Raw genomic sequence first — 13,244 nt, 5'->3', positions numbered from 1 at the left:
AAAGCGGGCTGGGGTTTGAGGGGAGAAAATTTAATCATTTTGTAATTTGTGCCAGTTTTCAATCCCATCAATATTGGTCATATCTGTAATTGGCCATCTTTATTCAATGTGCCTCATCAATGTACTAAAAAAGCTGCTTCGGGACTTTGCAAATGTTTGATAAAGAATGTAAGCTGCCTCCAGAAACAAAAATAACTACAGAAACATGACATGCTTTTATTTGTATCGTCAAACGAAATAATACACAATTCAGGATGTAAACTACTACATTACTGTGAATTTCTGTTATCAATGTTGAATTACCTGATGATGTAATATTATGTAAATAGCAAGTTAACAGAAAATGTGTTATGAAACTGGAGTAATTTAGGTTACCTCATATCACCCAGATGTTGTTTTCATGCAAATTAACTCATTTGTTTCATGCACTACTCATTGTGCATACATGGAGCAAAACAGAACACTGGTCAAGCATCGAGAGTATTGGTGAGACTTATTGTTATGTGATGCATAGGCACTATTCACCCTGATCTTTGAGGTAGAAGTTTTCCCCAACCACTTATACAGGGTCAGATATTGTTCATCACCCTAATGGTTAGGGGGAGGATAATCTGATCGTAGATCTGTGGTCCAGGACAATTTCTTCCTCAAATCTCAGACATTCAGCACAGGACAAAGACAAACCACTGTTAAACAATCAACAAATAATCTCTTCAAAACCAGCAACCTAAAAAAATAGTCAAAATAAAATCTGAATGTACACTTTTGGAATTATAGTTACACTGCAATAATATCTAACTATGTACACAAAGCGCATTTGATGTAACCAACACAATGACAGTTTTTCATGGAATTACTCAAAAGAAGAAAGCAATAACCAATGAATTGGCAACAAATGACTACAAATAAATAATTAGATTGCAACTCCCTTTCCAAAGTCATAGTGAGAAAGACAGTCCTGCACATTCCTTTTATTGATGAGTCTAATTGTCTTGCCCCTTTGACTTGGCTGTTGAGGAACCCCTCATGGGGTGGCGACAAAACAGGCACAGAAGCTGGGGGGAATTATAGACAGGGGAAAGGAAGAAAACAGGACTGTAACAGAAGGACTGGGGACAGAATGGGGTCAGACTAGCGAAAGACAGTCAGGCTTGTCCTGTCCAGGTGTGTGTGTGTGTGTGTGTGTGTGTGTGTGTGTGTGTGTGTGTGTGTGTGTGTAGCAGTGTGAATCAGATGACGTTGAGGTGGCTGTTGCTAAGCGACGAGGGGCAGAGGTTGAAGGGCCTGTCCTGTGTCAGACTGCGAAGCGACAGGAGCACAGCGTCAGGCATGTGGTCGGCCATCATCCTGGGACTGATGAGAACACTACGGAACACCGTTTCACTGGACCACTCCACCCCGTAACTCACCTGGGAAAAACAGGACCTAGGAGGAAGGAAGGGTAAGAAAAAGTGGAGGACTTTGGTCAATGACAAAGGCAGACATGGATGTAATGTACTTAAAAGGGGCAGTGTAGTTAACATGATTTTCCTGTTGTTTTTCCTTCTACATATTTCCACACGGAGGTCAAAAAACTTTGTGAAAATGATAATGCCCTTTTTATGTAAGAGCGGATTGAAAAAAAATCCTGGAATGTGTGTGTCACAATGTGGTCTGATTATAATAGACCATGACTTTTCATCTGGGTAAGGGGGTAGGCTCGAAACCATCCTATCAGCCAATCAGGGCTGTGTTTGTAAATACAGTTGAAGTCAGACGTTTACCTACACCTTGCCAAAAACATTTAAACTCAGTTTTTCACAATTCCTGACATTTAATCCAAGTAAAAATTTCCTGTCTTATGTCAGTTCGGATCACCACTTTATTTTAAGAATGTGTAATGTCAGATTAATAGTATAGAGAATGATTTATTTCAGCTTTTATTTCTTTCATCACATTCCCAGTGGGTCAGGAGTTTACATACACTCAATTACTATTTGGTAGCATTGCCTTTAAATTGTTTAACTTGGGTCAAACATTTTCAGGTAGCCTTCCACAATAAGTTGGGTGTATTTTAGCCCATTCCTCCTGATAGAGCTGGTGTAACCAAGTCGGGTTTGTAGGCCTCCTTGCTCGCACACGCTTTTTCAGTTCTGCCAACAAATTTTCTATAGGATTGAGGTCAGGGCTTCGTGATGGCCACTCAAATACCTTGACTTTGTTGTCCTTAAGCCGTTTTGCTACAACTTTGGAAGTATGCTTGGGGTCTTTGTCCATTTGGAAGACCCATTTGCGAACAAGCTTTAACTGACTGATGTCTTGAGATGTTGCTTCAATATATCCACATCATTTTCCTTTCCCATGATGCCATCTATTTTGTGAAGTGCACCAGTCCCTCCTGCAGCATCAGTCCTCCAAACATAACAATGGTCATTATGGCAAAACAGTCCTAGTTTTGTTTCATCAGACCAGAGGACATTTCTCCAAAAAGTATGATCTTTGTCTCCATGTGCGGTTGCAAACCGTAGTCTGGCTTTTTTATGGCGGTTTTGGAGCAGTGGCTTCTTCCTTGCTGAGCAGCCTTTCAGGTCATGTCGATATAGGACTTGTTATACTGTGGTTATAGATACTTTTGTACCCGTTTACTCCAGCATCGCCACAAGGTCCTTTGCTGTTGTTCTGGGATTGATTTGCACTTTTCGCACCAAAGTACATTCATCTCTAGAAGACAGAACGCGTCTCCTTCCTGAGCGGTATGACGGCTGCCCTGGTCCCATGGTGTTTATACTTGCGTACTATTGTTTGTACAGATGAACATGGTACCTTCAGGCATTTGGAAATTGCTCTCAAGGATGAACTAAACTTGTGAAGGTCCACCATTTTTTCCCCCTGTGGTTTTGGCTGATTTATTTTGATTTTCCCATGATGTCAAGCAAATAGCCACTGAGTTTGAAGGTAGGCCTTGAAATACATCTAAAGGTACACCTCCAATTGACTCAAATGAAGTCAATTAGCCTATCAGAAGCTTGTAAAGCCATGACATAATTTTCTGGAATTTTCCAAGCTGTTTAAAGGCACAGTCAACTTAGTGTATGTAAACTTCTGACCCACTGGAATTGTGATACAGTGAATTATAAGTGAAATAATCTGTCTGTAAACAATTGTTGGAAAAATTACTTGTGTCAAGCACTTAGTAGCTGTCCTAACCGACTTGCCAAAACTGTAGATTGTTAACAAGACATTTGTGGAGTGGTTGAAAAACGAGTTTTAATGACTCCATCCTAAGTGTATGTAACTTCCGACTTCAACTGCATCTTCAAATTTGTTTCCTAATGCCCACACGATCAGCGCATTTCAAGAAACAAAGGAGGCTCAGGGAAATAAATGATCCAAAAGTTATTTTCAATAAATAAACAGTGATTTATTAAGACAGTGATGATTTCAAAATAACATTAAAGACTCCATGCAAGTAAAAGTTATTATTATTATTATTTTTTTATACAACCAAAATGGTGTAATTCTGAACTTAATTAGTAACGTTATATTCCATTTTGTATGACTTGGGTGGTTTCCCCTATCCAGGTGTTCCATGCTCTGTGTAGGCTGCGTGGAGAATGGAGTGAGATGTATCGCTCAAGTCGCAACAAAATGGAACATAATGTTGCAGAAAAAGTCAGAATTACACAATTTCATGTGTACAACATCTAAAAGACCCGCATCACTATACTGAGAGTGTTTCCGTTTCTAAAATGATGTATTTGGGTGTTTTTGGAGCATTTGTTCATGTTTTGTTCAAGCCCCCATACTGCAGAACGAGGACGTCTCATCGGGTGGAGTAAGTCTCTCAAAAACAAGTGACATCGCAAAAAGTGTCTGAACACTTCTATAAAATCCTAAAATACAGATCTGGTTGTAAAAAAGTTAACTTTGTGTGTGTGTGTGTGCCTCATACACACCTCCGTGCCGGCCCATCCTCTGTAATGTGTAGTATACGTCCCGGTAAGTAAAGTGGCAGGTGGGAGCCGTGTACAGGTGACTCCTCGGAAGCCAGGCCTTGATAGGATGATGAGCTGCGAATCAGCAGTGACTCCTCCCCCAAAAGCGGTTGGTTAAGCTCCTCCTTCCGTCTGTTGTCCATCTCAGTAGGGAAGTCATCAGGCTCTCCCCCAAACAACTCATACCAACAGCCCTGGAGCAGGATACGGTACTGAGAGGGAGTGGAAGAGAGAAAAGGAGAAGGAAGAAGTCATCAGAAATCATCAAGGTCCCTCTCCATACTTACGATTCTGCCCATATCATTTTACTCATAATAAACTTCATTTTGGATTTGAATGATAATGTTCTCACCTTGGGCTTATTGCAATTAGAAACCATTTGTAGTATTCTCCTCTTCAAGTCCTCCATGTTGGGATAACTCAACCTGAGAGATGGAGAGAGGGAAAATGAAATATGTGCAGCCTTTCAACAAAACACAGAACAAGCACATGAACGCTAACTCAAGAGAAAAAATTGTTTGAGAGGGCGGTGGAGTTGCTGTCATTGTCTGTGTGCCTGTAACAAGGGGACAGATCCTAAATATATCGTCTCCATCGTACACCATAGCCCTTTCACATTCAGACTCAGAAATCAGGAGTTTCCACTGGAGTCGACACACTGACACTCGGTAGAGCATTTTCCTCTGCAGCTCAGTCGGTAGAGCATGGTCCTCTGCAGCTCAGTCAGTAAAACATTTTACTTAACCAGGTAGGCCAGTTGAGAAGAAGTTCTCATTTACAACTGCCAGCTGACCAACATAAATCAAAGCAGTGCGACAAAAACAACACAGTTACACATGGGATAAACAAACATACGGTCAATAACACAATTGAAAAATCTGTATACAGTGTGTGCAAATGAAGTAAGGAGGTAAGGCAATAAATAGGCAAATAGTATTACCATTTAGCAACTTAAACTGGAGTGATATAAGTGCAAATGAGGATGTGCAAGTAGAAATACTGGTGTGCAAAAGAGCAGAAAAACAAAAACGGGGATGAGGTAGGTAGTTGGTTGGATGGGCTATTTACAGATGGGCTGGGTACAGCTGCGGTGATCGGTAAGCTGCTCTGACAGCTGACGCTTAAAGTTAGTGAGGGAGATACGTTTTTTTGCAATTCGTTCCAGTCATTGGCAGTCATTGGCAGCAGAGAACTGGAAGGAAAGGCGGCCAAAGGAGGTGTTGGCTTTGGGGATGACCAGTGAAATATACCTGCTGGAGCGAGTGCTACGGGTGGGTGTTGCTATGGTGACCAGTGAGCTGAGATAAGGCAGAGCTTTACCTAGCAAAGACTCATAGATGACCTGGAGCCAGTGAGTTTGGCGACGAATATGTAGCGAGGACCAGCCAACGAGAGCATACTGGTCACAGTGGTGGGTAGTATATGGGGCTTTGGTGACACTGTGATAAACTGCATCCAATTTGCTGAGTAGAGTGTTGGAGGTTAATTTGTAAATGACATCGCTGAAGTCAAGGATTGTTAGGATAATCAGTTTTACGAGGGAAAAGGGAAGCCAATTCTAGATTGGTCCTCTGTAGATCCGTCGGTAGAGCATGGTCTTCTGTAGATCCGTCAGAGCATGGTCCTCTGTAGATCCGTCGGTAGAGCATGCACTGCTAGGGTTGTGGGTTCGATTTCCGGGGCCACCCATCCGTAAAAGTATGCATGACTAAGTCACTGGGTAAAAAGCATCAGCTAAATGGCCCATATTATTATTATTATTACATGCACACAAGGAACAAGTGTTTCCCAGTCCCTATCCTGGTCCACTGTGTGTACTAGTATAATTATTATTATTTTTTACCTTTATTTAACTAGGCAAGTCAGTTAAGAACAAATTCTTATTTTCAATGACGGCCTAGGAACAGTGGGTCAACTGCCTTGTTCAGGGGTAGAACAACACATTTTTACCTGGTCAGCTCGGGGATTCGATCTTGCAACCTATCGGTTACTAGTCCAACGCTCTAACCACTAGGCTACCTGCCGCCCCTAATAATGTGTATTAGTGAGAAACTCATAACAGAAACTCATTAATAAAAGACAGTTTGTTTGAGATAAACATGGGAGCACAGAGGGTCTCCATAACCAGAGGGATGAGTTGAGGGGGGCTCCTCTCCTCCTCACCTTGGCACCAAGTCCTTCCCCAGCACCACAGACACTACAAACTCCTTGGAGAAATCAGCCAGGGCTTTACTGCAGGGAGAGCACAGAGGGAAATCAATCTAATACTATGTACATTACACCAAGTTAAATCAACGCTTGATGTAATGCTAAACATGCATTCTTTTGATGTGTGTTGAACTTGTTACCTCATGAGTCCCCCTGGTGGAGAGAAGGCGTAACACTGCAGGGTGGGAAAGGAGCTCCGTAATAGAATGGCCAGGAGAGAGGCTGTACCCCCTCCAAGACTGTGGCCTGTGATGACTAGCTTGTACTCCTGAAAAAACACAAACACACACAGTTGGTGATTATAGGGTTATATACACAACTAATGTACTTTATCTGAGAGAGGAAAGGTGAGGGTTCTTACAGGCGCGATGGTGAAAGCCTGGTTTAGAATACCGTCATTGAGGAGTTTCTTACAGATGTAGCTGGCTGCCTGAGACATGCCCTGAGGAACATAAGAGGTTACAGCCAGCTCATGTCTACCAATACCTCCCTTCGTAGATGAGTTATGATTTGATAGAAATTCTAAGAAATTAAAGCTCAATAGAAGTTAAGTTTGGTCCCGTGGCCCCGCTTGCAGTACTAGGGTTGTGGGTTCAATTCCCACGGGGGCCAGTACAAAAAAGTATGAAAAGGTACCCACTCACAACTGTAAGTCATTCTGGGTGAGAGCTGACTAAAATGTAATGTGATTATTCCACCCACCTTGTGAGCATAGCATGCTCCTGACACTCCCTCTACTGGAAGGTTCTCACAGTCTGCAGACAGGTCAGTCAGCAAATCCTACACAGAAATGTACATTAACTAGTGAAAGATTGAGATGGATAGACAGGAGGTTTAGAGTGATGAGAAGTCTCACCCGTAGTGACAGTGTTCCTCTGATAGCCACCAGTACTGCCGCTCTCTTATGGTCCAGAGCCACAAAGAACGGAATCTCATAGATCTGGAACAGACAGAGTTATATTTATCAGAACTAGAGAATTCAACACTGGCCAACGGGCAGCACACTAATGGGGGAATAGGATCTCACTTGAGATTTGCCCTGAGTTGAAGTACCTGGTTGTGAAAGCTAACGTAGATGAAGTCTCTGTACTGTAGGCCGGTGCTGTGGAGGACGGAGGAGAAATGGCAGCCCATATTGTCTCCTCCGACAATGTCATACTCAGCAGACTGGGTCTTACAGCTGAAACATACAGTATATGGGCATATATGTGTTTACAGTACATACAGTGGCAAGAAAAGGTATGTGAACCCTTTGGAAATAACTGGATTTCTGCATAAATTGGTCATAAAATTTGATCTGATCATCTAAGTCACAACAATAGACATAAACTAATAACACAAACAATTATATGTTTTCATGGCTTTATTGAACACACCGTGTAAACATTCACAGTGCAGGGTGAGAACAAGTATGTGAACCTTTAGATTTAATAACTGGTTGAGCCTCCTTTGCAGCAATAACCTCAACCAAATGTTTTCTGTAGTAACAGATCAGACCTGCACAACGGTCAGGAGGAATTTTGGACCATTCGTCTTTCCAAAACAATTTCAGTTCAGCTATATTCTTGGGATGTCTGGTGTAAACTGCTCTCGAGGTCATGCCACAGCATCTCAATTGGGTTGAGGTTAGGACTCTGACTGGGCCACTCCAGAAGGTGTATTTTCTTCTGTTGAAGCCAATCTGTTGATTTACTTGTGTGTTTTGGGTCGTTGTCCTGTTGCATCACCCAACTTTGGTTGAGCTTCAATTGGTGGACAGTTGACATTTTTCAGGAGTTTGAGTTTATTTTTATTTTTACAGGGACAGTGCACATTAATCAACATTTCAGTAAAAGTGCCGGTTTTAGCCAACCGGCTAATTTTCAACCGCAGTCCCTGGGCAGGTTATTAAAAACAATTACAATATAGACAATAGCAACAGAGAACAAGCAAGACATAGCAACATATGACAAGCAAGACATAGCATACAGACAGAGCAACATAGGACAAGCAAGACGTAGCATACAGACAGAGCAGCATAAAACAAAAAGCAGCAAGACAAAATTCATAAAAGCAACAAAGTGTTTCCACACCTCACAAGCTACAGACAACAGACAACATGGAGAGTGGCAACACACAGCTAGGGACCATGTTCACAAATCTGATTGACCTTTAGCCATGTCTTCAAGCATTTGGTGAAAGTGTGATATGTGGTGCAGTTGTGTGTGTCTGATGGCAGTGTATTCCAGACATGGGAAGCTCTCACAGAGAATGCAGATTTACTAAAGGTGCTTTTCCTTAGGGGAACTATACAGTCACCTCTCATGGCAGACCTTGTGGATCTGCTGCCATATGTCTGGGTTTTCTGTTTAACAAAAATATTGAGTGGAGGGGGAGCCAGGCCATTGAGGATCTTGAATACAAGACATGCGTCGGTGTATTGCACAAGATTTTCCCAACTCAAGAGCTCATGCTTTCTAAGGATGTGACAATGATGATGGCTATTGGGCTTCCTATCAAGCACTTTGAGAGCCTGTTTGTAGACAGACTGAATAGGTTTTAATGTTGTACAGCAAGCTTGGGCCCAACTAGTCAAGCAGTATGTTAAGTGGGGGAGTATCATAGATTTGAAGTACAGTTTTGCTACCTCTGTAGTCAAACAATTTCGTATAAATCGGAAATTAGCTAGGTTGAATTTGGTTATTTGAATTACCTTTTTCACATGCTTTTTAAAAGAGAGGTTGGAATCAAGTATGATGCCAAGGTACTTAAAATCAGATACCACCTGGAGCTTCTCCCCTGACACATAGACATCTGGCTCAGTAGCATCTGTTGCCCTCTTTGTGAAGAACATGCAAACAGTTTTTTTCACATTGAGATGCAAACACGAGTCACTGAGCCACTTTGTAACCTGGACCATTACAGTAGTGAGTTCTTGTGCAGCTTGTTGTTTGCTCTTTGCATGCACATATATCACTGTATCATCTGCATACATTTGAACTTCAGACCCAGTACAGACAGAAGGCAGATCATTAGAATGTAAGGTTTTGATAAACATGGGAATTAATTTTTCTGGTCGATGATAGCAAGCTGTCTAGGCTCCCTCCACCAAACTTTACAGTTGGGATGAGGTTTTGATGTTGGTGTGCTGTGCTGTGCCTTTTTTTCTCCACATATTGTGTTGTGTGTTACTTATAAACAACTCAACTGTAGTTTCATCTGTCCCCAGAATATTTTGCCAGTAGCACTGTGGAACATCCAGGTACTCTTTTGCGAACTTCAGACGTGCAGCAATGTTTTCTTTGGACAGTACTGGCTTTTTCCGTGGTGTCCTCCCATGAACACCATTCTTGTTTAGTATTTTAAGTACCGGGGCGGCAGGGTAGCCTAGTGGTTAGAACGTTGGACTAGTAACTGGAAGGTTGCAAGTTCAAATCCCCGAGCTGACAAGGTACAAATCTGTCGTTCTGCCCCTGAACAGGCAGTTAACCCACTGTTCCTAGGCTGTCATTGAAAATAAGAATTTGTTCTTAACTGACTTGCCTAGTTAAATAAAGGTAAAATAAATAGAGATGTTAGCATGTTCCAGACATTTCTGTAAGTCTTTAGCCTCATTGCGCATTCTGCACTGTGCTCTTGCAGTTATCTTTGCAGGACGGCCACTCCTAGGGAGAGTAGCAACAGTGCCGAACTTTCTCTTTTTATAGACAATTTGTCTCACTGTGGACTGATGAACATCAAGGCTTTTAAATACTTTTTTATACTTTTGTAACCCTTTCCAGCTTTATGCAAGTCAACCATTCTTAATATTAGGTCTTCTGAGATCTCTTTTGTTCGAGGCATGGTTCAGCGTAGCCTAGTGGTTAGAGCGTTGGACTAGTAACCGGAAGGTTGCGAGTTCAAACCCCCGAGCTGACAAGGTACAAATTTGTCGTTCTGCCCCTTAAACACACTGTGTTTGACTATTGTTGTGCCAGATGAAGGTCAGATAAAAAATTTAATGGCCAATTCATTCAGAAATCCAGGTAATTCCAAAGGGTTCACATACTTTTTCTTGCCACGGTATGTGTTTACAGTACATATGTGTGCTTGTGTTTTTGTTCATGTAGTTACTTAATACACTGATGTCCACTGTTCTTGATATTGCTGTTAACAAATAACAAAGGACAAACTACTTTCACACCCCAGCTCAAAAATCATTAAGGATGAGCACATTAAATTAGAGGTGCCACAGTCTTACCAGTCCCTGCTGAGTCTGCAGGCTCCGGTGAGAGGGTTGGAGTAGACATACATGGGCCAGCCATATGCAGCTACAGCAAATTGCATACAGTGGGTTGCCTTCTCCAGCTCTGCCTCAAGATCTTCTGCCTACGGAAAAAACACACACCAAGGCAACTGATTGATTGATTGACAGACTCACTGATTAATTGACTGACTCCAGTACTTACGATAGGTGATGAGGGGCTGTGAGATAGGGCCTCGTCTGGATCTCTACACTGCTCCATCTTATCCTGCTCCTGGTGTAGCAGAGCCAAACCTGCTGCGATGTCACTGGGAACCAGGTCTGTATCCTACAATTACACAAAGTAAAAAAATGAACAAGATGTGCATGCACGTACACACACCCTGTTTCCTTTACTCACCGAGAAAAATCCACTGACAAGCTGAGCTATGCTGGAGAAGGCAGCTCTGTGGCTCTCATCCCGAGGCAGGCAGCAGCAGAGGAGCCTCAGCCTGCTCTCCCACACCCTGACAGCCACGGAGCGGGCAGTGGACAGGAGCTGTGAGCCCTGACTGCTCTCCAGGTCCCTTACTCCCAGCAGCTCCTGTGACTGAGGCCCAGGATGGGTGCTGCCTAGCGGGTCGAACACAAACAGCACCCCCACCCCTGTGGACAGCAGCAGAATCCAACTGCCAGGGAGGGAGACAGGAGAATGTTTCACATCATGTAAACTGACAATGTGTATTCATGGGGCATGTAGGCCTATATGTGTTGCCTTAACCACACGTAAACATACCACAGTATACATTCAGGGGGGAAAAAATGAGTTCTTCCAACCCACCTGGCGACCACTGCAGCGATGACGGCCCCTACCTCAGCAGGCTGACAGCCCTGGCTGTCATCAGACACCCAGATGGCCCCCAGGATGGCCCAAATTAACTCAGGGACGTACAGCATCGCCCGCACGTACACCAGCACTGGGATGGAGCGCCGCGGGCCTGGGTTAGTGATCGTCCCTAGGGAAACAAAGCAATCAGAGATGAGTTCCATGTTGACGATATATGTTATGATAAACAGACCTGTTTATTTTTAATATATTATTATGAATGCTCAACAACAACAAAAATTGACATATAACACCAATTCTAAACTCTGTGGATAATTCATGTAAATTCCTCATCATATCATAACAGTAAAAGTGTGCCGGATTCACCTTGAGCGCTGACGTAGACGATGGCACATAGAGACAGGATGATGAAAGCCAACAGGATGAGTAGAACCACCAGGTAGCTGTGTAGAACTCTCCCACCAGAACAGTCAAACTTCCCCTCATGGAGAGTGTACAGTGCCAGTGTCCCTATCCACCTGTAGGGCAGGGCAGAGGTACATATTGATTTTATTAGATCATTAAAACATCAATGCAATACCAGCAGAGGTCACTGCGGCAACCTTTGGAAGGGTGATGTTGTGGGTTGGGCACAGCAAGGAGGATAACATTGTTTTTCTTGCTTTCATAATTTTCTAATAAAATAAATACAAACCAAGAAGAGAGAATAGGCCTTCAGCTGCTGCCTTGCTAGTTGCTACAGTGTGGGATCGAGGTAGCAATGACTGACAGCAGTCTTTAATACTGCACGTGCTACATGACAACACTTGTGAATCATCCCTCCGTTTAAATATCGTACCGTTAATGTCGAGCTCACTTTTGATAGGACAAATGTAATTGTGTGGCAACAACACTTACCATAGAACCCTGACGAACAGCTCAAATGAGCCGGGGAAGACCAGATCGTCGCTCGCAATTCCCCATCGCCGGCCAAACGCTACCATTCCAGGCATCTTGACAGAGAGAAATCTCCCTATCTAGCAAGTAAAAGTGAACAGCTAGCTAACTGCCCAAAGTTTAAAAATTCTTAATTGTTATCTCTGGGTGAAGAAACACTACTTTTTTAAGATTGCCATTTCGCAACACCCTCGATCGACCAATTGTTGTTGATGTAATGCCAAGGGGACGTCGTTAATGTGTTGACATTGGACTGCTCTCGAATTTAGGCTAACGCACTTCGCTAGCTAGAACGTCACCAGCCGCGATTGTAAGAGTTCGTTTATAGCCAAACTACCGCACACTTATTCACAATCTAATTGTAATGTCAAGGATTTGTAAAAAATATATATATAAAAAAACAGCTAGATTATTTTTGCTTCATTGAATTCAATTTGCTAGCTAATTTATCAAGCAGTGCGCTAATGACACTGCGATTTGAGCACCAGCTTCAGCTGTCATTTAATTCCTGGAAGCTATCGTCAGCGTAGGTTTATTCATTTGAGGAAAAGTACCAAAAAAATCTCCCAAAAATAATAATTAATATAGTTAGCAGGCTGACAGTACAGTATAGGAGCAGACAACAAAGCTACTCATAGCCTGCTCGAAATGTTTTTCTTCTTGTGATTGTGTCCGACTGTTAAAAGACCCCCAATCAAACGATGTGATGTGAATCAGTTCCACTTCGGTTGTCTATCATGTGCATATTTCCATGATGTTCATGGGATTTAATGAATGTGTTCAATGAGCTAATTCTGTGTCATGGTGTTTTCATAGTTAAAATAAACTCTCCAAGTACTTTTAAATTGTTTTGCATTCTAAGCACAAGACAATGTAAAAATACTTGCATACTAAATTATTTTTTATAGACCAGACTGTGTGCAATGTAGCGCAGGTTGAGGCAAAGAGAGTGACTAATGGACCATGGTTACACATACACAAATCTAGAGGCGAAAGAAACACCTATTTAGGTGAGGTGCTGGCTATCGGAGTGGAACACATGAAAAATAAAGGAGCCACTCACTCTAGCTCAGATGCA

The 13,244-nt window shown here is 42.5% G+C and overlaps 1 protein-coding gene across 2 annotated transcripts; it reads right to left on the bottom strand.

The window, feature by feature from the left end:
• Nucleotides 1–196: 196 nt before the first annotated feature.
• Nucleotides 197–12,851, bottom strand: LOC109899964 (sn1-specific diacylglycerol lipase beta-like). 2 transcript variants are annotated; one of them, XM_020495639.2, is made up of 16 exons: nucleotides 12,128–12,851; nucleotides 11,597–11,748; nucleotides 11,225–11,399; nucleotides 10,805–11,072; nucleotides 10,610–10,732; nucleotides 10,402–10,529; nucleotides 7,236–7,362; nucleotides 7,039–7,122; nucleotides 6,885–6,962; nucleotides 6,544–6,624; nucleotides 6,323–6,450; nucleotides 6,138–6,206; nucleotides 4,327–4,399; nucleotides 3,936–4,186; nucleotides 1,219–1,425; nucleotides 197–1,188 (listed from the first exon to the last, which is right to left on the bottom strand). In XM_020495639.2, exons 1-15 carry the CDS (start codon nucleotides 12,220–12,222, stop codon nucleotides 1,230–1,232), a joined length of 2,028 nt encoding a protein of 675 aa, XP_020351228.1. In that variant the 5' UTR covers nucleotides 12,223–12,851; the 3' UTR covers nucleotides 197–1,188; nucleotides 1,219–1,229. The 2 variants fall into 2 exon arrangements, with proteins under 2 accessions (XP_020351228.1, XP_020351227.1); XM_020495638.2 differs by having other exon boundaries at nucleotides 197–1,425; nucleotides 12,128–12,850.
• Nucleotides 12,852–13,244: the final 393 nt, after the last annotated feature.

This window comes from Oncorhynchus kisutch, linkage group LG11 (assembly GCF_002021735.2).
Source record: "Oncorhynchus kisutch isolate 150728-3 linkage group LG11, Okis_V2, whole genome shotgun sequence".
NCBI classification, from domain to species: Eukaryota; Metazoa; Chordata; class Actinopteri; order Salmoniformes; family Salmonidae; genus Oncorhynchus; species Oncorhynchus kisutch.
This window is presented reverse-complemented; position numbering and strand designations above follow the sequence as displayed.

Excerpts from the sequence above, each read along its gene's own strand:
- LOC109899964 (XM_020495639.2), bottom strand. The coding sequence starts at position 12,222 with ATGCCTGGAATGGTAGCGTTTGGCCGGCGATGGGGAATTGCGAGCGAC. Across the intron at positions 11,749-12,127 it reads CTGTTCGTCAGGGTTCTATG|GTGGATAGGGACACTGGCAC; the intron begins GTAAGTGTTGTT and ends CCTGCCCTACAG. Across the intron at positions 6,207-6,322 it reads CCACCAGGGGGACTCATGAG|TAAAGCCCTGGCTGATTTCT; the intron begins GTAACAAGTTCA and ends CTCTCCCTGCAG.